The sequence below is a fragment of the Ovis canadensis genome, chromosome 3 (genome assembly GCF_042477335.2).
Source record: "Ovis canadensis isolate MfBH-ARS-UI-01 breed Bighorn chromosome 3, ARS-UI_OviCan_v2, whole genome shotgun sequence".
Classification (NCBI taxonomy): domain Eukaryota; kingdom Metazoa; phylum Chordata; class Mammalia; order Artiodactyla; family Bovidae; genus Ovis; species Ovis canadensis.
Genome location: NC_091247.1, coordinates 192,693,604 through 192,718,507, shown reverse-complemented (window position 1 = coordinate 192,718,507; position 24,904 = coordinate 192,693,604). Strand labels below are relative to the sequence as shown.

At 35.7% G+C, this 24,904-nt stretch overlaps 1 protein-coding gene across 4 annotated transcripts in view; it reads left to right on the top strand.

The window, feature by feature from the left end:
• The window catches only part of CCDC91 (coiled-coil domain containing 91), a 408,524-nt gene that overhangs the window by 121,664 nt on the left and 261,956 nt on the right, over positions 1-24,904 (top strand). The window contains exon 1 of one of the 4 annotated variants that reach the window (XM_069585458.1): positions 15,474-15,516. The exons of the other annotated variants lie outside the window; for them this stretch is intronic. Within the exon in view, the coding sequence (XP_069441559.1) occupies positions 15,515-15,516 (2 nt within the window). The 5' untranslated portion in view covers positions 15,474-15,514. Of the gene's footprint in view, positions 1-15,473; positions 15,517-24,904 lie in introns of those variants that run through there. 4 annotated transcript variants of the gene reach the window in all.

Here is a 24,904-nt window from a genome sequence, read left to right as displayed (position 1 = left end):
TTGCCATACAACATCCCCACAGTCATAATTTTTTTAATATATATATATATATAAATAATATATATCCCCTCCATTTTGAGCCCCCTGACTCCATCCTGCCCTTCTAGGTCATCACAGAGCACCAGGCTGGACTCCCTGTGTTATATAACAGCTTCCTGCTAGCTATCTGTTTTACACAGGATCATGTATATATGTCAATGTATATATTTCTCAGTTCATCCTACCCTTTCCTTCTCCTCCTGTGTCCACAAGTCTGTTTTATATGTCTGCATCTCCATTTCTTCCCTGTAAATATGTTCATCATTTTTCTAGATTGCATGTATATGTATTAATATATGATTAATTAAAAATACTTAATTTTTAAAACTTAATTTTAATTAATGCAAGTTTAAAAATAATTTTTAATTAATTTTTTCTCTCTTTGAGTTTCTTCATTTTGTGTAAAAAGCTCTAGGTTCATCATACCTTTACTCATGCCCTTCTTTAGAGCTCCAGGTTGGTCTTTCTGATCTAGCTGGCTCCATATGTACCATAAAGTCTACATGTTTGTAACATTACCTGTCTCTCCTATTACTGCTTCAGGCCTGTACTCTTCATATATATATTTCTTGCACTTAATGAAATCACCATTCATTCATGTATACAGGTCAGGTAATTATGCTATTCTCATGTCGTTTTAAAAAATTTGTTACATTTAGTTGATTGGGGCCTCTGTAATTTCCATATTTCTTTTGAGCCTTTTTTTTCTCAATTATGCTCAAAAACTTGCTGTACCCTAAACACATTATGTGAATTCATGATTCTATACATTTTTTGGGGTACCTTTTTATATGCCGTTCCATTTGCCTAGAAAGTCCTAAGTAAGAATTATGCAGACGTAGGTATGAGTCTGAGCTTCACAATTAAAAGCCCCGTGACCTTTCTAAGTTAAGTACACTTTAAAGTATCCATTTACTTATCTATAAAATTTTAATTCAGAAGAGATATTGTGAAGATCAAGTGATGGTACATATACATACTTTCACATATACAAGTATATGTTGTTTTTATTGCATTTTGTAGATACTGTGCCTTTCATAGGAACCCTGCATCATGCAAGTCTGTCAGCACAGTTTTTCTCAGCAGCATTTGTTCACTTTCTGTCTTTCTGTCACAGTTTGGTAATTCTTGTAGTATTTCAGATGTTTTCATTATTATCATATTTGTCATGGTGAGTTGTGAACAGTGATCTTTGTTATTATTGTAATTGTTTTGGGGCACCATGAACCATACCCATATAAGATGGCAAACAATTCATAATTATGGTGTATGTTCTGACAGCACCACCAACCGGCCATTCCCCCATCTCTCTCCCTCTCCTCTGGCCTCCCTAACCCCTGAGGCAAACACTATTGAAGACAATATTGAAATTAGGCCAGTTAATAACCCTACAATGGCCTCTAGATCTTCAAGTGAAAGAGTCACATCTCTCTCACTTTAAATCAAAGGCTAGAAATAATTAAACTTAGTGAGGAAGACATGTTGAAAGCCTCTTGAATGAGTAAGCCAAGCTGTTAATGCAAAGGAAAAGTTCTTGAAGGAAGTGAAAAGTGCTACTCCAGTGAACACAGACATGATAAGAAAGTGAAAGAGCCTTACTGCTGATATGGAGAAAGTTATAGTAGTCTCGATAGCAGATCAGATTAGCTATAGCATTCCTCCAAGCCAAGTCCTAGTCCAGAGCATGGCCTTAACTCTCTTCAGTTCCTATATAGGCAGAGAGAAGTGAGAACACTGCTGAAGAAATATTTGAAGATATCAGAGGTTGGTTCACGAGATTTAAAGAAAGAAGCCTTTTTAATAACATAAACAAGTACGTAAATAAGGTAAAGCAGCAAGTACTGATGTAGAAGCTTCAGCAAGTTATTCAGGAAGTCTAGCTCAGATAATTAATAAAGGTGGCTGCACTAAGAAACAGATTTTCGCCATAGACAAAACAGCTTTCTATTGGAAGAGATGCTGTGTAGGACTTTCATTGCTAAAGAGGAGAAATTTCAGAGCTTCAAAGGACAGGCTGACTTTTCTTGTTAAGGGGCTAATACAGCTGGTGGCTAAAAGTGGAAGCTGGTGACTTTAAGTGGAAGCTGGTGACTTTAAGTACAAGCTAATGTTCATTTTCCATTCTGAAAATTTTGGAGTCCTTCAAAATTATGTTCCTATTTTATAAATAGAACAACACAACCTGGATGACACATATTTGTTTACAACACAGTTTACATGGGAAGAGGTCAGAATATCAGCATTCATAGGAATTTGGAAGAAGCTGACTCCAACCGTCATGGATGACTTTGAGGGTTTAAAACTTCATTGGAGGAAATCACTACAGATGTGGTGGAAATAGCAAGAGAAGTAGAATTCAAATAGAGCGCGAAGATGTGACTGAATTGTTGCAGTCTCATGATAAAACTTGAAGGAATGAGGAATAACTTATGAATGAGCAGAGAAAATGGTTTCTGTAGATGGCATCTGCTCCTGATGAAGAAGATCCTGTGAAGATTATTGAAATGAGAACAGAGGAGTTAAAATTACATAAACTGAGTTGATAAAGCAGCAACAGTGTTTGAGAGGATGGGCTCTACTTTTGAAAGAAGTTCTTCTATGGGTAGAATGCTATCAAAAGGCATGGCATGCTACAGAGATACAGTTTGTTAAAGAAAGAGTCAAGTGATATGTCAAAGTTCATTGTCTTATTTTAAGAAATTTCTACATTCACTCCAACCTTTACCACCACTCTGATGTTTCATCAGCTGTCAAAATTGAGGCAAGCTCTGCCACCAGCAAAAGACTCATAAAAATGAGTGAAAGATTGACATTTGCAACAATACGGATGGTTCTAGAGATTATCATACAAAATGACATTAAGACAGAGGAAAAACAAATATATGATATCACTTATATGTAGAACCTATAAAAGAATACAAATGAGCTAATTTACAAACAGAAATGTACTCACAGACATAGAAAGCAAATCTATGGATACCAAAGGGGAAAGGAGGGATAAACTAGGAGTATGGGATTAGTGTGTTGTTGTTATAGTTGCTAAGTCATGTCTGACTCTTTGTGACCCCAGGGACTGTAGCCCACCAGGCTCCTGTGTCCATTGGGTTCTCCAGGCAAGAATGCTGGAGTGGGTTGTGATTTCTTCCAGAAAATCTTCCCCACCCAGGGATCGAACCCGAGTCTTTTGCATTGGTAGGCAGATTCTTACTGCTGAGCCACCAGGAAAGCCCTTATATGGTAAATACTAGTTGTTTATGTATTTTATATAGAAAAGACAGAGAAACCAGAGATCAAATTGCCAACATCCTTTGGATCATAGATAAACTAAGAGAATTCCAGAAAACATCTGCTTTGTTGACTACACTAAAGTCTTTGACTGTGGATCATGGCAACTGTGGAAAATTCTTCAAGAGATAGGAATACCAGGCCACTTTACCTGCCTCCTGAGAAATCTCTATGCAGGTCAAGAAGCAGTAGTTAGGACTGGATGTGGAACAACCAACTGGTTCCATTGGAAAAGGAGTATGATAAGTCTGTATATTGTCACCTTGCTTATTTAACATGAGGCACATGTGCAGAGTATATTATGTAGGCTGGATGAAACAAGCTGGAATTAAGCTTCAAAATCACTGCAGATGGTGACTGCAACCGTGAAATTAAGATGCTTGCCCCTTGATAGAAAAGCTATGACAAATCTAAACAGCATATTAAAAAGCAGAGACGTTACTTTGCCAACAAAGGTCTGTCTAGTCAAGCTATGGTTTTTCCAGTAGTCATATATGGATGTGAGAGTTGGACCATAAAGAAAGCTGAGCGCCAAAGAATTGATGGTTTTGAACTATGGCATTGGAGAAGACTCTTGAGAGTCCTTTGAACAGCAAGGAGATCAAACCAGTCAATCTTAAAGGAAATCAGTCCTGAATATTCATTGGAAGGACTGATGCTAAAAGCTGAACCTACAGCACCTTGGCCATCTGATGTGAAGACCAGGGTCATTGGAAAAGACCCTGATGCTGGGAAACGTTGAAGGCAGGAGGAGAAAGGGACAACAGAGGATGAAATGGTTGGATGGCATCACTGACTCGATGGACATGAGTTTGAGCAAGCTCCAGGAGTTGGTGATAGACAGGGAAACCCTGATGGACAGGGAAGCCTGGTGTGCTGAAGACCATGGGATCGCAAAGAGCTGGACATGACTGAGCGACTGAACTGTAACTGTACTGTAGTGTGTATGTTAATCCCATGGGCTTCCCAGGTGACAATTCTGTACAATATGAGGATTTGTACTGTTCATTTTTCTGTCTGTGTGGATTTTCTTTTTTTATTTTTTCTTTATCTACTTTGTTCTAGAAAGGGCTTAATGCATTTGATAGGTTTGTTGGCAATGTTTATTAGATCTAAAAAAATTGGAAGGTTTTTATCCATTAAGCATTTGTGGGAGATATTTGAGTATCATTTGTTATGTGGACATGTCATTTGTATCATCCATAGTTCTAGTAGAGAAGCAGAACCAGTAGGAAATATGTGTCTGGGTGTGGGTTTAGGTGTGACTGTGGGTGTATGTATAAAGAGACATATTCCAAGTAATTGGTTTGCATGGTTTTAGGAGCTGGCTTAGGCAAGTCTGAAATCTGCAAGACAGATCATCAGGGAGGGCAGGTTTGAATTATTAGGCACAGTTTGAAGCTGCAGATCACAAGCAGAATACCTCAGCTCTCCTTTTAGGATATCTCAAGTGATTGCATCAAGTCTATACAAATTATTTAGAATAGTCTCCCTTGCTTAAATTGTTTGATTTTGAGCTTTAATCAGAATATCTTCACAGCAATACCTAGATTACTGTTGCATTTAAAAACTGGTGATGATAGCATATCCAAATTGACATATTAAAAGACTGTCACAGTATTCTTACTTTCTCTTGTGTATGCCTGTCAGCTCAGTTCAGTTGCTTAGTCACATTCAACCCTTTGTGATCCCATGAACTGTAGCATCCCAGACTTCCCTGTCCATCACCAACTCCTGAACTTGTTCAAACTCATGTCCATCAAGTCAGTGATGCCATCCAATCTTCTTATACTCTGTTGTCGCCTTCTCCTCCTGCCTTCAATGTTTCCCAGCATCAAGGTCTTTTCCAGTGAGTCAATTTTTTGCATCCGGTGGCCAAGGTATTGGAGTTTCAGCTTCAGCATCAGTTCTTCCAATGAATATTCAGGACTGATTTCCTTTAAGGTTGACTGGTTTGATCTCCTTGCAGTCCGGGGGACTCTCAAGAGTCTTCTCCAATACCACAGCTCAAAAGCATTAATTCTTCAGTGCTCAGCTTTCTTTATAGTTCAACTCTCATACCCCTATGTGACTGCTGGAAAAACCATAGCTTTGACTAGATGGACCTTTGTTGGCAAAGTAATGTCTCTACTTTTTAATATGCTGTCTAGATTGGTCATAGTTTTTCTTCCAAGGAGCAAGTGTCTTTAATTTCATGGCTGTAGTCTCCATCTGCAGTGATTTTGGAGCCCCCCAAGATAAAGTTTCTTACTGTTTCCATTGTTTCCCTGTCTATTTGTCATGAAGTGATGGGACCGGATTCCATGATCTTAGTTTTTTAAATGTTGAATTTCTTGACAACTTTTTCACCCTCCTGTTTCATTTTCATCAAGAGGCTCTTTAGTTCTTTGCTTTCTGCCATAAGGGTGGTATCATCTGTGTATCTGAGGTTATTGATCTTTTCCCCAGCAATCTTGATTCCAGGCTGTACTTCATACAGCCTGGCATTACACACAGTGTATGACTGTGTATCTATTTAAATGTAAATTTTAGCATGATTATGTTATTTCTGTTTGTCTTGCCATTAGAGGCAGAGGTCAGTCACAGTAGTATTTAGTAAGTATTCAGTAGTCGAAGTTGTAAAAGGAACTGTTTTATCTTAATCTATTCATCTTATTTCTGTTACTGCAGTTTTATAAATTTCTCAAAGCTGCTGATTATTACTGCTGAAAGGATATACTTTGGTTTGACTTACCCCATAGAATCCTAGATTTAATGAAATAAATGGGGTAATGTATCTAAATTATTTCTTCTATTCTTTAGTCTATGCACCATGTATGGAAAAGAGTTGTAAATGATTTAATTGAAAGATATATTTTATGAGATAGCAGGAATCTTTTAAATATCATAATTTAAAGGTAGAAATGTATATGTAGCACCAATAAGAGAAAACTAAACAATGAAAATAACTGTATTCAGAATATTTATAATGATAAAATAAAACCTTGCACTCTATTATTTGGTTGGTAATTTTTTCTTACTTTGATATCATCCTGTCAATACAAACAGGTTTTAAAATTCCAAATTAAATCTAATTATGTGATTAAGGAGTTCTATGGGATAATGATACTATTTACCATAGAAGCGGAAAGAATGAAAATTATGAAATCATTGATAATTTTACCAATCATATTAAGATTATTCTAAGTTGTTTATAACTCTAAAACTTGATTTTAATTTCAGAAAATCATTTATTTCATTGCTATTTTTGCCCTATATTTTAAATCTAGAATTAATTTATATGGCACATTTTTTCATTTCATGAAAATTACTATTTGTTTATTGTAAAGATATGTCTCTGTAGAGTAAAATAAACTTTTTATTGTATACAAGGTGGGGACACTTTAGAGGGACATTTTGATAATTTCTTTTTTGGAAGTAGTCAAGCTGCATGTCATTATTTCAATTTTTTCTTTGTTTCTAGAATTACTATTGTAAGTAGATTTCAGTCTAGTCTCTTTTTAGATTCATATGATCTATTGATAGTTTACTTAGATGTCTATTAAGACATATCTATTAGAACAAATATGTTCTTTTCTAAATACATAGTTAATGTTGAGTTAACTTTCTGGCTCTCTTCCTCTGAAAACATGATGAAGTAGAAGGTCATACTTGTTACCAGGCAGTAGTATTCATGGATGAAAAATGAACTTGGTAAGTAAATTCTGTGTTTTGTAAATAAGCAGTATACACCTGGTTGGAAGCCATAGTTTTGGACTGCGTGTTAATTCTTGTAACCGAGCATGTCTGTTTTAAAACCCTGATAGCTGTGTCTACAAAGTTGTTTCAAAAGGTATTGACTCTTGGGGAGCATATGGATGACTTCTCAGTGGAGATGAGTCTCACTCTCACCATACTTACTTGATTATGAGCTTTGGCTTGGTTTGAGAGCATATACTGTTTCTACCCTAAATCTTGTAAGTGAATCTGATGCCCCTTATGATCTGGTAGTTTTGAATCCACCTGTCTGGTTGGAAATAAAAGAATCACTTTAGGGGTATTGTGAAGTCCATATTTGAACTCCTTTTCTGTCCCTGACCTAAACCCCAGCAACTTATTCCAGCTTCAGTTCAGTTCAGTCACTCAGTTGTGTCCGACTCTTTGCGACCCCATGAATTGCAGCATGCCAGGCCTCCCTATCCATCACCAACTCCTGGAGTTCACTCAGACTCAAGTCCATCGAGTCAGTGATGGCATCCAGCCCTCTGATCCTCTGTCGTCTCCTTTTCCACCTGCCCCCAATCCCTTCCAGCATCAGAGTCTTTTCCAATGAGTCAACTCTTTGCATGAGGTGGCCAAAGTACTGGCGTTTCTTTCAGCTTTTAACATCATTCCTTCCAAAGAACACCCAGGACTGATCTCCTTTAGAATGGACTGGTTGGATCTTCTTGCAGTCCATGGGACTCAAAAGAGTTTTCTCCAACACCACAGTTCAAAAGTCTCAATTCTTCAGCGTGCAGCTTTCTTCACAGTCCAACTCTCACATTCATACATGATCACTGGGAAAACCATAGCCTTAACTAGACTTAGCTGTTGGCAATTCCATCCTTTCTTTAAATGCTCGAGTCATCTTTACTCTTTTTTTTTCCTCTTACACCCTCCATCTACTTCAGCATGGAATCTTATTGCCTATACTCTCAAGAATATGTATTTTGTCACTCTTATCTACTATTAATAGTTTGAGTCATCATCTCTTGACTAGGTTTTTGAAAAGATCTACTAAGTAGATCTGGTTTCTTCTAACCCACAACAATCTGTTCCCAGAATAGCCGCCACAGTGATGCCTTTAATACATAGGTCATCTCTGCTCAGAATTCTAAGTTGGATAACAGGATTGTCTGAAACTGCTTTTTTTTTTTTTTTTGATGGCCAAAAATCTGAGATAGGCATTTCTCCAAAATTTGTAGGGGATTTCAAAGTATTTTCTAGGCACATGTTTGTTGTCATGTATATAATACTAGTAAACTTTGCCTTCTTGATAAAAATTTAGTGTGCAGAGGTATTAATAGCTGATGCAAATTAGATTTTTGGACTTTCTAACATTCCCTGCTTTCACCCTTTGTGATTATACCTTTTGTATTTAATGTCTGTCTATAGAAATGATGTTTGTCAACCAGTACCTCATTATGTCCATGAACATGGCCAGTATTTACTGAGTTTTTGTGAATTGTATATACACTGAAATGAAAGTAGCACAATTTAACCCATGGTCAGGCAATGAGGATTAAATAAAAGTAGAAGCAGGTTATTTACTCTGAAAATGAGGTGTTCTTCCTTCTTTTTTTTTGGTCTGGCCTTTGAACTACTCCCTGTGAAATTCCATATATTAATTGTCTTCTGCTATAAGTAGCCTCTAATGAAGCAAGTTTTTTTTGTCTTCGAAACATAACTTTGTTTTCATGAACTTTAAAAGTTTCATGGAATGTTCTCCCAAATGTTACTATATTATGCAGAATGGGTGGAAAGAACTGCCATTAGACATTAGGAAAGTCCATGTGGAGCTATTGCTAAAGAACCTACCTGCCAGTGCAGGAGACACAAGAAGCATGGGTTGAAGATCTCCTGGAGGAGGGCATAACAACCCACTCTGGTATTCTTGCCTGGAGAATCCCATGGACAAAGGAGCCTGATGGGCTATTATTGTCCATGGGGTTGCATAGAATTGGACAGAACTGAGCGACTTAGCATGTATGCGTGCGTTATAGTCTGAATCTTTTACTGTTCAGCAGTATAATTTAGATGAGACACTTGAACTTTTTAGGCTTAATTGCCTGTGATATGTAAATTTTTTTCTATATGTTGTCTTGGTTACAGACACTGTGACATTGTACCCACATGAAAAGCTTGGCACACTTTTGCCTAGGAGGCTTTAGAGATGGACGGTTATTTTCCTGTTGAATTTGCTCCTACTCAGGGTTGGAAACTGGCCCTTGTGGACTCAGTTATCTAATTTTGTCAATATATTGAGAGTTGATTTATCTCAGAGACAAACTAAACTCATGAAACTTAAATATAAAAACAGATTACAGATTTTTTAATTTGCAGTGTAAAACTTCTCTGTCAGAAGATGAAATGCTCAGAGTCTGTTGTCTCCCTCAGGCAGAACAAATGGTAAATCACATTATGATCACACAGTGTGTGGTGAACATGAAACGAGAATAAAAGGAGTTAAATAAATTGAGTTAAATGATATTATGGTGAGGTAGAATGTTTCTTTCACTTTATAGAAATGGTCTTGGCAAGAGGAGTGGAATAGTTTAAAACTTTAAGTGTCCTTTTCTCTGGATAATACATGAATTCTGCCAATATTTCTCTATCTTTCCTTTTAAGTTTCTGACTAGAACCTATCGTCTTCCTGGTTGCTTGTGTTATTTCTTTAAATATATTAACTAAATAAATTAATATTTTGTATTTCACTCTTTCTAGCTTTGGAATAGTTCTCTCTTATTTAGAAGATTGTGCATATTTGTGTGTTTTGATCACTTAGGTGATGATTCTTCTGATAACTTGAGTTTTTAAAGCAGTTCCCCAGTCATTATATTATTTGATTATCATAAATTTTGTTTGTTTGTTTTTTGAAAAAAAGGCTGGTTTTGTTTTTTTCCTTTTATAAATGAAGAAATCAAGGCCCACTGTCTGCCTTGGGGTACTGAGTTCTACCCCCTACAGCCCATTGTAGAACTGGGATATAAATCTAATTCTTAAGGTTCATTTTTTCTTCTCTGTTCTGTTCCTCTTGTGAAAGGAAAATCTAAATGGAGTTGGTATTGCTAAGATTGCTCTCTAAACTGGAGTGGGGAGGCCACTGAAGTGTGGCTTATGCATATTTCAGCCTAGGTAAAATCTGCCCTCTTGAGCACTTACTGTCCTAACAGCATCTAGAACATCTGCCAGAAACCCAAGATATGTATTGGAGTTTTACCCTAAAACAACTGGTAACAGCTTACTCATTAAGGACAAATATTTCTTTTCTTGTGTCAAGAGTATAGCCTTTTGCCTTTATAAGACCGTGACTCTTTTCTTCCTTAGAACACTCTTTTGGTTTTACCTGAGTCTGTGTCTCGTGAGTTGTAGTTCATCAGACCCCAAATAAACACCTTTGTTCTTTGCAGCCTAAATGTTGTTTATTCTTGGATACTCTGGAGGAGTGGCTTGAGTTCCATTAAGAACACTAAGACTAGGAAATATGCATTAAAAGCAATGATGTGCTTCTGATCTCAGATTTTGTTTTCTTTTTCAAATTATTTATTCATAGATAGTAAAGTGAACTTTCATCAAGGAAGTATAAGCCAATTGTATTTTATTTTTGTGAATTGTAGATGTAAGTTTTGTTGCAGTTAATTAAATTTATTTATTTATTTTTTGATGAGTTAAATACTGAATATTCTAAACCTTAGCTTGTTGTTTCTCTTAAATGAACAATTGTTAAGGGTTCACATCCATTCTATGCGGGGTTTTTTTCTTTTAAGTATAAGATTTTTCAGCACTAGTGTTTCTTATTAAAAATTTAATTTTTGTTTTGTCTTTTATGCTTACTAAGAAGTATTAGTTAGATGTTTCATTGCACTCTTGTGACAGACATTACTTAGATGAAGTTGTATTCCTTTTCTTTTAATTTTTGTTTTGAGAGCTACTGCAAGATGTATACTGTTTTCAATTTATTTTAACCACATGGTTCATTAATTTTAATGGGTAAACTGGGAATAGAATTTTATTTAAGCTACATATTTCATCTAGATTTGGGCCTATAAAATTTCTTGAAGGTAATTCTAAGAGTTTAGGTGTCTAATAGCTCCTATTGTATTTAAATTACTGATAAAGAGGATATAATGACCTCCACTTTGGGTTGAGGACATATAGCTTTAGATATCTATCTCTAAAGAATATGTTGGTGTGGTAAGTTTTTTTTTCTTAATAGTGTATTCATCATATTGATAAAAAGTAGACTAGTCTGCTGCTGTTAAAAATTTTGCTGTTTATAAAGTTTATGAAAGTCACATACATGTATGTATTGCACACATAAGCATATAGATACTACATTACTTTAATGGGAATACTTAAATATACTATACTGCTTAGAATAGTATAGATGCTTCAGACTCGAATACAGGAAAAGTACCCCCCAGTCTCTATAAACTGAACAGTTCCATTTGTATACAATGATGATTCATTTTGCATAAACTCTGAGAATTATTATGGGGCTGTTTATTTCATCTTAGGAGGCTGAGCTAGCTTCTTGCAAATAGGAATCATGCTGTAATCTACTGAAACCAGTCAGTATGTTGCTATGGAAAATTTTAAATTGATATTTCTATTTTATGATTTAGATAACCGAGAAAAGAAAAACTATTTTGACTTCAGGAAACAATGATTAAACCAAAAGTATTAACATATGTTTTAAAAAGATTTGTGGCAGAAGTGGCATATTGGAAGAGAACAGTAAAGGGTCTTTCAGAGAATAAAAGAAGAAATTTGCTATTGATGAGAGAATAGTATACATTAGAAACAAAAAGAATAGCAAATAATCTCCACACTGTATAGAGAAAGGAAATTGTGGCAGAGTTTATAGTGAAGGTTTAAAGAAAGAGGAAAGAAAGAACTGTGAATTCCGTTTTTCTGACATTCACGTTTTGTAAGTAGATTAGCTTGGCCATTTGATTAACTCAGAGGGCAGAAGTGAGCTTTAGTTTTACTTCATTAGTTTTGCTTTTCATTGTCAATAGTATGTAGTTAAGAGTTTGAGGACTGCTGTTTTTTCGTTATTCTTTGAATTGGCATTGTTAAATTACTGTACATATGATAGCCAGATTTTTTAATAACAGAATAGTAGCTTTGGTTGTTAGTGTCATGTAAATATATACTTTATTGAGGATAAAACTTTTATTAAATTCTTAAGTTTTCATCTCTTTTTTACTTTATACTTTTACTGTTAGGTGGTGTAGGTTTCATTTCCTTGTATTGTATCTTTCATTGTTAACATACACATAAACCTCAAATCCTACAGGATTTTAACTTGGATTTTTGATCATTTTAGCATACAGACTCAGCCTTTGAAGCAAATAGACATTCTGATCCTGACAGTCTTTTGGCCATGAGGTCAGGGACATAATAGTTAAAACTGAAACCTTTAGGTTCTTCATTTATAAAATGATTATTATTAAGTATCTAATCATCTGGCTTCCAAGTAGTTCAAATGGTAAAGTATCCGCCTGCAATGCCGGAAACCCAGGTTTGATCCCTGGGTTGGCAAGATCCGTTGGAGAAAGAAATGGCAACCCACTCCAGTATTCTTGCCTGGAGAATTCCATGGACAGAGGAGTCTGGTGGGCTATAGTCTATGGGGCTGGAAAGAGTTGGGCATGACTGAGTGACTAGCACAGACACAATCAGCTAACAAACAGAATATTTTGCACAATGCCTGGCATTAACTATGTACTCAGTCAATGGCAGTTCTCTCCCCTTTCATGATTTCTTTTTAGTGGACCTATGTATTATCTACATTCAGCATAAATTTAAGGATTATCTGATTCTAGCCCTGTTCCATGTCTTTGGACTATTTTATATTTTACAGCTATTTATATGTTATAGGTAACTGTTACACAGGTAAATTCTGTCATGTTGGGTAGAATTTCAGTTGTCTTCCTTCTCCTCTTTGGTTTCAGTTCATTTTAGCATTCTTTTACTCCCTATCAATTTGTGCTAGTTTAACTTTTCCTTTGAACTGGTTGTAACATTTGCCTGGTTCCCTCATTGTATGAGCAGAATAAAATCTTTCACGTGTTCATTTTGTATCCCTACGAGAGTCAAATTTTACCCTTTGTCTTGGAATGATTATCTTTCTTTACTATATTTAAATATTAATATACACTATTTCCAAGGAATGTCTAAATCAATCCTCCAGAGTAGATTAGTTTATTAAACACCTACCGTGTGTGCCTGTGGTCAGTTGCTCAGTCATGTCCGACTCATTGCAGCCTGATGGACTGTAGCCCACCAAACTCCTCTGTCCATGGAATTTTCCCAGGTGAGGATACTGAAGAGATGTCATTTCCTGCTTCAGGGGATCTTCCTGACCCAGGGATCCAACTCCTGTTTCTTGCATTGCCTTTGGCTCTCAGCCTTCTTTATGGTCCAACTCTCATATCCATATATAACTACGGGAAAAACCACAGCTTTGACTATACTGATCTTTGTCAGCAAAGTAGTGTCTCTGCTTTTTAATACCCTGTATAGGTTTGTCATAACTTGGTATATTAATATTTTATTTTAATCATTTATTATTTGAGATGTTCCAACAGTGATACCAACTTTACAAACAATGGCAAGTCTCACTCACTATAAATATTTAACCACTAAGGTTTAATATTTATTATTTTAATACTAGTATGATATTCTTAAGGTGAATATAATATTTTATTATAATTATTATTTGTGTATTATTTTAATACTGATGTGATTGTCTTAGGGTGAAATTTCTAATTTGAAGGATTTGTGTTGTATCTTTCATTGCATAGTGTCTTGAATATAGTGATACTCTATAATTGTGTTTTCAATGAGTGAATGGATAAAGGAGTCCCTGAAAGACCACCACTTTTTTCCCTTAAGTTTCTTATCATATTGTAATGAGATTTAAAATTTCTTTTTTATTTAGGTATAATTGACATGTAACATATATCAGTTTTATGCTTATAATGATGTAATGCTTATATATATTGCAAAAAAGATCACAATAAAATCAAGCTAACATTTTTGCTCATACATAGCTATAGATTTTTTTTTTTCTTGTGGTAAGGAGTTTGTAAAACTTCATGTCTTAGCAACTTTCAAATATACCATACATATTATTAACTGTGGTCATCGTATATATATTATTTGTATATACTTAATATATATATAAAATTATACCTGTGAATATTTATTTTACAGCTTGAAATTTGTACCTTTATACCCAGTCACCCGTTTTGTCTTCCTCTACCCTCTGCTTTTGTAAACCACTGGTTTACTGTCTCTATCCATGTGTTCCGTTGTTTGTTTTTAGATTCCTCATATAGTGATAGCATAAGGTATCTGTCTTTGTTTGACATATTTCACATAGTATAATGCCCTCAAGATCTATGCATGTTGTTGCAAATGGCAAGCTTTTCTTCTTTTTTATGATCAAATAATATTCCTGTGTGTGTGTGTATGTATTACATTTTCTTTATCCATTGATCCATTGATGGACACTGAGGTTGATTTCGTATTTTCTATATTATAAATGATGCTGCACTGAACATGGGTGCACATGGCTTTCTGAGTTATTATTTTTGTTTTCTTTGGATAAAATCCAGAAGTAGAATTGCTGCATCATACAATAATTCTATTCTTAATTTTTTGAGAAGTTTCCATATGGTATTCCATAGCATCTTCATCAATTTACATTCCACCGATAGTTCACAAGGGGCTGCTTTTCTCCATTTCCTTACCAACACTTGTTATTTCTTCCATTTTTGATAATAGCTCATCAAAGGTATCTCATTTGTGGTTTTGGTTTGCATTTCCTTGATGATTAATGATGCTAAACACCTTTTCATGTACTTATTGGCCATCTATATCTCTTCTTTGGAAAAATATCTATTGAGAACTTATATTTATTTTTTAATCAAAATTTTTTTTGCTATTGAGTTCTTTATATATTTTGAATATAACCCCTTTTGAGATATATGGCTTGGAAATGTTTTCTCCTATTTAACAGTTTTTAGTTTGTTGTATTTTAGTTTTCTTGGTCATTTTGCTTTTGTTCCCTTTACGTTTGGTATCTAAAATAAAGTCTTAAGTAGCCAGTTTCCATAGACTGAGGAGTGAAAAACTATCTTAGCATAACACCTTAATATATTGCTTTAAGTTGCAATAGCAGTTTTTTTCTTTCTGTTGGGAAGTTGCTTAGAATTTGAATATGTTTGCCTATGAGCAAGAGATAAAACGAAAAGAAATCTCAGATTTTGGTATGTAACTTGGTCTAAAGATGTGTGATTTTGAAATATTTCTTGCGTATTCTTCCAACTTATAAGACTCAGACAATGCCCTCTGTATCTTGTTAGTTTCTGTTTTTATTTCTTTTGTAGTTGCTGTAGGGTTTTCTTCCTGCTGTGATAATAAAGAATCACTGGTGATGTAAGTAGCACAGTTCTTCATTTGCCTGTTCAAAAGTTATATTTATATGATACGAATTTTTGTTGACCATGCTAGCAATGGATTATAGAGACTTTACCTCTCTCTTTCTCTTCTAGAAATTATAACGTACTTTCTTTAGTCATCTGTGTAATTCTAAAAAGTACTCACTGAAATTTTTGGTATGTGTTAGTGTTTCCTTGGAGAAGGCAATGGCCACCCACTCCAGTACTCTTGCCTAAACAGCCCTTAGAGAAACACTATTATTCCTCAATTAATCAACTAGAGATGGAGCATTTATTTATAGAACACTTTAAAGGGTAATAGAAAATAACTAAAATGATGTAAATTTAATCATGTATGTGCTACCCCTTTTATTAAGAAAGTAACATGTCTTTTTCTTATGATTCAACCTCAGGCTTTTTAAAGGTATTATATATTTCTCTTTTCTTGGGCTCCAAAATCACTGCAGATGGTGACTGCAGCCATGAAATTAAAAGATGCTTACTCTTTGGAAGAAAACTTATGACCAACCTAGACAGCATATTAAAAAGTAGAGACAGTACTTTGCCAGCAAAGGTCTTGTCTAGTCAAAGCTATGGTTTTTCTGTAGTCATGTATGGATGTGAGAGTTGGATGAAAAAGAAAGCTGAGCACCAAAGAATTGATGCTTTTGAACTGTGGTGTTGGAGAGGACTCTTGAGAGTCCCTTGGACTGCAAGGAGATCCAACCAGTCAATCTTAAAGGAAATCAGTCCTGCATATTCATTGGAAGGACTGATGTTAAAGCTGAAATTCCTATACTTTAGCCACCTGATGCAAAGAACTGACTTATTGGAAAAGACCCTGATGCTGGAAAAGATTGAAGGCAGGAGGAGAAGGGGGCACCAGAGGATGAGATGGTTGGATTACATCACTGACTGGATGGACATGAGTTTGAGCAAGTTCTCGGAGTTAGTGATGGATAGGAAAGCCTGGTGGGCTATAGTCCATGGGATCACAAAGAGTCAGACACGGCTGAGTGACTGAACTGAACTGATATTTCTCTTTAAATCTCTAACAGATATCTTAGATACATCTTGAATCCATTAAATTATGTTTACCCATTAGATTTTTAATCAAGAGGTATTTCCTATAGGGAACCTTTCTTATAGAGAGAAAATACTTTTCTAACTGGCAAATTTTACCCTGTTTTTTTGGTCAGTTAAAGTAAAATAAAGTAAAACTAAAAATTAAAAAATATATATATTATTAAAGAAAAAAAAGTTTATCCACTTATTTGTACTTACTACCATCTTCATATTTAGATATGCTGTTTAGATTTTCTTCAATTCTTACATCTGTTGTTGTTGTTCTGTTGCTAAGTTGTCTCCAGTGCTTAGTAACTCCATCAACTGCAGCATGCCAGGCTTCCCTGTCGTTTACTATCCTCTAGAGTTTGCTCAAGTTCATGTTCATTGAGTCGGTGATGCCATCCAACTGTCTCCTCTTCTGTTGCCTTCTTCTCCTCCTAACCTCAATATTTCCCATATTTCCTCACTTATTACATATCCTTTGTTTTCCATATAGATGAAAGAATGTTGAAAAATGGGCCCTTGACTGGGTAGGGGCATCTTTAATTGGAAATTAAAGATCAAAAATTGTTTCTATGTTAAAAGTTGTAAAAATTATTATCATTATATTAGTATTCTACTCTTGAATTAACTATTAACAGATATAAACAGATTTCTTTGTGTATAGTTAAAAGTGCTTAGATAATTCCACCTATTTCTTGTTTTGACTTTGCAAGAGTTATTATGCTTGTGTAAACAAAATATAGTTGACCACAGGCAGAATTACTGGAAAAAAATGCATACTATTTGGAAACTTAGTGCTTTTTTGCCTGTGTGGTGTTGTGACTTATTGTGCTTTAGTTTTGTGTTTTAGAAGAGGTCTGTCAATGAAAAATGATATGTTCATTGACTATGCTAATTACCATTACAAAGTTAAAGATGAGGAACTGTCATTCATTGCACTTTTAATTAACTTTATTGCTTTAAAGGAATATATGATGACCTTGTATCCTTTAATTCTTAGAAAAACAAGAAGTTCTCATTTGAAATGAAGCAATTTGTGTCTGTAGTGTTGCTTACTTTGGCCACCTGATGCGAAGAACTGACTCATTGGAAAAGACCCTGATGCTAGGAAAGATTGAAGGTGGGAGGAGCAGGGGATGGCAGAGGATGAGATGGTTGGATGGCATCACCAACTCGATGGACATGAGTTTGAGTAAGCTCCGGGAGTTGGTGATGGATGGGGAAGCCTGGCGTGCTGCAGTCCATGAAGTCTCAAAGAGTCAGGCATGGCTGAGCGACTGAACTGAAGTGGACTGAACTGAGTCTTGCTTAAGACTTAAAAGCAAGCAAACAGACAAAATACCTGAAGAAAATTTTGTAGATTTCTACTTCTTGAAAAGTGTTGGCTGAATTTTTATGGAAATTGTTGCTGTTGGGTACACTTGATGTGAATTTAAAGATTCTGGGCATAGACGTACAGCAGTCAACTTTCAATAGACCAAAGAAGACTACAGCAATTTGAAACATTAAAAATTGTAACTTCTCAGCTAGATGAGAAGATAATTATATTTCACATATTAATATTCATAGTTTTTCATTGTTATGTTTAAAAATTGTCATTGAACAAACATGTATAAATATGTATATCATCTATATTATTGCATTACATTTAGAATATGTTTATGTGTACAGTATTTATAAATGTAGATTTTTTTTTTTAGGATGAATTGCTGTTTTTGCATAGTCACCTAAAATTCAGTGAGAATATATGACTTGTAGCATAGGAGGCCTAACTGAAAAATATAGTTTCTGGTTAAAGGGTAACATCGTTATAGTCTCTTTTCTTTTGCAGCACTACTCATTTGTTTTCTCATTTAATTTTTAAACTAGGATGTGAATTATGTTCAGTGAACATTTATATTATCAAATTAAAAATATTCCTGAAAATTTTCTTAATCTTTCATAAGTTGAATGCACATGTAAATTCTAGGCATTTTAGGTTCAACTTTACTGATGTCTGCAATAAGTTTTGATGTGATTAGTAGGATGCTAGAAGGATTTTCACCTCCAGATCTAATATTTATTGGTCTTTTACTGATTCTTGATATCTTTTCAGTAAAGCATCATTTCTTTGAGTACACCGTGTGCTGTGCTCAGTTGCTCAGTCTGAATCTATGTGACCCCATGGACTGTAGCTCACCAGACTCCTCTGTCTATGGGATTTTTCAGGAAAAGGTAGACATTTCCTTCTCTATGGGTTCTTCCAGACCCAGGGATCAAAATCTGCATCTCCTGCATTGTGGGCAGATTTTTTACCGCTGAGCCATTGAGGGAGCCTAATTGGTCACTATTAGTCTTTAAGTTGGATTAGAGTTATTTCTTCTCTTACTTACCCAGAGCAAATTTTGGTCAGTGAGAGGGTACAGCTCATGCATTTTGAGTACTGCAACAAGGAAGGACAATGAAACAAGAGATCTTCAAAAATATATTTTTAAGCATATATAATTTTTTTCTGTTATATTTAAAATTTTGCCTTGTGAATCTAACTATTTAACTTAAGAATTAGAACATGACTAACTGTAACAACCCTGTTCTGTCCCTGTACTTTTCCCCAGAGGGAACCTCTGGCTTAAATTTTTGTTATAATTTACTTGATTTTATTAAAAAAAAAGTTTTTTCTGTATATTACATATATATGACATTTATATATATGTGTGTGTGTATATCTATATATCTGCATATATATATATATATGTATAGTTTTACTTGTTTGTGTGCCTTATAGAAATGGGTTGTTGTTGGTGGTGGTTTAGTTGCTAAAGTGTGTCCGACTCTTGGAATCCCATGTACTGTAGCCGACCAGGCTTCTCTGTCCATGGGATTTTCCAGGCAAGAATACTGGAGTGGTTTGCCGTTTCCTTCACCAAGGGATCTTCCCGACCCAGGGATCTAACCTGGATCTCCTGCCCTGTAGGCAGATTCTTTATATGGATTGATGCTGTGCAAATTTTCCTGCAGTTTTTTTTTTTTTAATCCAAAGTTATGTTTTAAGCCTTACCCATGTTGTTGTATACACTTACATTTATTTTCACTGATATAAAATATTCTAATTTATGATTATCCCACAGCTCATTTAATCATTTGAGTGTCAGCAGATATGCAAGTGTCAGTATTGCTAGGAGTATTCTTATACATGTTTTCAGTGATACCAAGTCTGTATTCACCAGTTTTGCAGAGGGGAGACTTTTGTCGGAGACAAGCTATTTTCCCCTTCGCGAGTAATTTCTTTCCTATTATACATTTTTCCTTTTTGCTCATTCCTCTTGACTTTTTACTTTTAATTACAGAAAAAGCTGCAAGAAATAGACGAAGAATTCCTCTGTACCCTTCATTCACTTTCTTCAAATATTAACATTTTGTCATGTTTACTTTATCTTTATTCTTTTCCCTCCTCTTCATTCTTTTCTTTTTTCTTCCCTTTTCCCTTTTTCTCCTGATAATGTATTTAGTATTTTTTGTTTGTTTGTTTGTTGTTCTTTTACTGAGGCAATATAGGCAAAGTACTGTGTTCTAAAGTAGCATTTGATTCTCACCTTCTACCCTCCAATCCCTTTCCTTAGTAAAGCTATTATATTATTTATTTGAAATATGGTTTGATTGTTGTTCTTTGTATTCCATTTTAAGATTTAGTTTCCCTATTCCTCTGCATGTTGATTCTAGTTTTATTTTATTGATTATGTGAAACATTAATATGGTTCCAAAACTCAGAAACATATTATGAAATTACATTTAGGGAAGAGGTACTTCCCACTATTCAATTCTGTGTCTTTCCACTTCATTCCACCTCTCTTCTACCTATCAGTCTCTTTATTTTTATTTTATCCTCTCTATGTTTCCTTTATGACAAATGAGTAGATGCATGCATCTGTATCTTTTCATGTATTTAAGGACTGTTTGTATTCTGTAAGTTATCTTTAAATTTTATTTAAGTTGATTTTTGATAGAATATTTCTGTGTATTCTATAGTCATCTGTCAATCTTTTCTTTTGTTGTGTCTGGAATCGAGTCATAGTTAGCCATTTCTTACATGCTCTTATATGTTCTTTTAGTACTTATCTGATCTTCTTTTTATTTAGAACCATAGTCGATTTGTTGCTTTTATTTGTTTTTTGGTTTGTTTATAATGGGAGATATGAGTCTAATTTCAGTGTTTTCCAAATGGCTAATCAGTTCTTCAGGCGTTGTTTATTAGTAAGCCCATCTTTGCCCCAGTAATTTGAAATGCCATTTGGTCATATATTTATATTTCACATACATGACTCTATTTCTGGACTCTCTGGTATATTTTTCATTCTGTTCATGGTGTTCTCAAGGCAAAAATACTGGAGTGGTTTGCCATTCCCTTTTCCTATAGACCATGTTTTGTATTTTGTATAAATACACTGTCTTAATTATAAAGGATTTATTCTTTATTTTAACATAATTATTATAGAATATCTTAACAAGGTCAGTAGTAGGTTTTATGGCAATTTAGTTTATTTTAATAAGGGGCAAGTATCCTCCTAATACTTTTTTCTTTTTTACCTTTTGTGTTTTTACTTTTTCCATGTAATATTTAAAGTCAATTTGTCTAGCTCCATTATAAAAAAATTTTACTTTTACTGGAATTATATTTGTCTATACATTAACTAAGAGAAGACTGACATCTTTATGATGATTAGTTGCCCTATTTAATCAGAAGAATCTCTATTGCTGTTCAGATCTAGCATTGAGTCTTTGAGAAATGCTTTAAAGGTTCCCTCATATTTTTTGATAAATGTATACCTAAGTATTTTCTCTTCTTTGTTGGTATGGAAAATAATATTTTCACTACCACCATATCCTCTAGATAGATATTGTTTTTACATATGAATACAATTGGCTTCTCTTCATTAAGTTAATATCTTATTACTTTACTGAATGTGTTTATTGTTTGAGTTAGTAGAAGCATGAGGTAGTTTTACTCCATGCCAAAGGTAAGAGAAACCCAAGTAAGATGGTAAGTGTTGCAAGAGGGCATCAGAGGGCAGACACACTGAAACCATACTCACAGAAAACTAGTCAATATAATCACACTAGGACCACAGCCTTGTCTAACTCAATGAAACTAAGCCATGCCCACGGGACAACCCAAGACGGGCGGGTCATGGTGGAGAGGTCTGACAGAGTGTGGTCCACTGGAGAAGGGAATGGCAAACCACTTCAGTATTCTTGCCTTGAGATCCCCATGAACAGTATGAAAAGGCAAAATGATAGGATACTGAAAGAGGAACTCCCCAGGTCAGTAGGTGCCCAATATGCTACTGGAGATCAGTGGAGAAATAACTCCAGAAAGAATGAAGGGATGGAGCCAAAGCAAAAATAATACCCAGCTTTGGATGTGACTGGTGATAGAAGCAAGGTCCGATGCTGTAAAGAGCAGTATTGCCTAGGAACCTGGAATGTCAGGTCCATGAATCAAGGCAAATTGGAAGTGGTCAAACAAGAGATGCCAAGAGTGGATGTCGACATTCTAGGAATCAGTGAACTAAAATGGACTGGAATAGGTGAATTTAACTCAGATGACCATTATATCTACTACTGTGGGCAGGAATCCCTCAGAAGAAATGGAGTAGGCATCATGGTCAACAGAAGAGTCTGAAATGCAGTACTTGGATGGAATCTCAAAATGACAGAATGATCTCTGTTCGTTTCCAAGGCAAACCATTCAATATCACAGTAGTCCAAGTCTATGCCCCAACCAGTAACACTAAACAAGCTCAACTTGAATGGTTCTATGAAGACCGACAAGACCTTTTAGAAATAACACCCCCCAAAGATGTCCTTTTCGTTATAGGGGACTGGAATGCAAAAGTAGGAAGTCAAGAAACACCTGGAGTAACAGGCAAATTTGGCCATAGAATGTGGAATGAAGCAGGGAAAAGACTAATAGAGTTTTGCCAAGAAAATGCACTGGTCATAGCAAACACCCTCTTCCAACAACACAAGAGAAGACTCTATACATGGACATCACCAGATGGTCAACACCGAAATCAGATTGATTATATTCTTTGCAGCCAAAGATGGAGAAGCTCTATAGAGTCAACAAAAACAAGACCAGGAGCTGACTGTGGCTCAGATCATGAACACCTTATTACCAAATTCAGACTGAAATTGAAGAAAGTAGGGAAAACCACTAGACCATTCAGGTTTGACCTAAATCAAATCCCTTATGATTATATAGTGGAGGTGACAATAGATTTAAGGGCCTAGATCTGATAGATAGAGTGCCTGATGAACTATGGAATGAGGTTCGTGACATTGTACAGGAGATACGGATCAAGACCATCCCCATGGAAGAGAAATGCCAAAAAGCAAAATGGCTGTCTGAGGAGGCCTTACAAATAGCTGTGAAAAGAAGAGAAGTGAAAAGCAAAGGAGAAAAGGAAAGATATAAGCATCTGAATGCAGAGTTGCAAAGAATAGCAGGAAGAGATAAGAAAGGCTTCTTCAGCGATCAGTGCAAAGAAATAGAGGAAAAGAACAGAATGGGAAAAACTAGAGATCTCTTCAAGAAAATTAGAGATACCAAGGGAACATTTCATGCAAAGATGGGCTCGATAAAGGACAGAAATGGTATGGACCTAACAGAAGCAGAAGATATTAAGAAGAGGTGGAAAGGATACACAGAAGAACTGTACAAAAAAGATCTTCAAGACCCAGATAATCATGATGGTGTGATTACTCACCTAGAGCCAGCCATCCTGGAATGTGAAGTCAAGTGGGCCTTAGAAAGTATCGCTACGAACAAAGCTAGTGGAGGTGATGGAATTCCTATTGAGCTATTTCAACTCCTGAAAGACGATGCTGTGAAAGTGCTGCACTCAATATGCCAGCAAATTTGGAAAACTCAGCAGTGGCCACAGGACTGGAAAAGGTCAGTTTTCATTCCAATCCCAAAGAAAGGCAATGCCAAAGAATGCTCAAACTACCGCACAGTTGGACTCATCTCACATGCTAGTAAAGTAATGTCAAAATTCTCCAAGCCAGGCTTCAGCAATATGTGAACCGTGAACTTCCAGATGTTCAAGCTGGTTTTAGAAAAGGCAGAGGAACCAGAGATCAAATTGCCAACATCCGCTGGATCATGGAAAAACCAAGAGCGTTCCAGAAAAACATCTATTTCTGCTTTATTGACTATGCCAAAGCCTTTGACTGTGTGGATCACAATAAACTGTGTTAAATTCTGAAAGAGATGGGAATACCAGACCACCTGACCTGCCTCTTGAGAAATCTGTACGCAGGTCAGGAAGCAACAGTTAGAACTGGACATGGAACAACAGGTGACTGGTTTTAAATAGGAAAAGGAGTATGTCAAGGCTGTATATTGTCACTCTGCTTATTTAACTTATATGCAGAGTATATAATGAGAAACGCTGGACTGGAAGAAACACAAGGTGGAATCAAGATTGCCGGGAGAAATATCAATAACCTCAGATATGCAGATGACACCACCCTTATGACAGAAAGTGAAGAGTAACTAAAAAGCCTCTTGATGAAAGTGGAGAGTGAAAAAGTTGGCTTAAAGCTCAACATCCAGAAAACTAAGATCATGATATCCAGTTCTATCACTTCATGGGAAACAGATGGGGAAACAGTGGAAACAGTGTCAGACTTTATTTTTTGGGGCTCCAAAATCACTGCAGACAGTGACTGCAGCCATGATATTAAAACACGCTTACTCCTTGGAAGAATAGTTATGACCAACCTAGATAGCATATTCAAAAGCAAAGACATTACTTTGCCTACTAAGGTCCATCTAGTCAAGGCTATGGATTTTCCTGTGGTCATGTGTCGATGCGAGAGTTGGACTTTGAAGAAGGCTGAGCACCGAAGAATTGATGCTTTTGAACTGTAGTTTTGGAGAAGACTCTTGAGAGTCCCTTGGACTGCAAGGAGATCCAACCAGTCCAATCTGAAGGAGATCAGCCCAGGGATTTCTTTGGAAGAAATTTTGCTAAAGCTGAAACTCCAGTACTTTGGCCACCTCATGTGAAGAGTTGGCTCATTGGAAAAGACTCTGATGCTGGGAGGGATTGGGGACAGGAGGAAAAGGGGACGACAGGATGAGCTGGCTGAGTGGCATCACTGACTGGATGGATGCGAATCTGAGTGAACTCTGGGAGTTGGTGATGGACAGGGAGGCCTGGTGTGCTGCAATTCACTGGGTCTCCAAGAGTTGGACTCGACTGAGTGACTGAACTGAACTGATCTGAGGTAGTTTTCCTCCTTTTCTTATTTTTATGCTTCTATTCAGT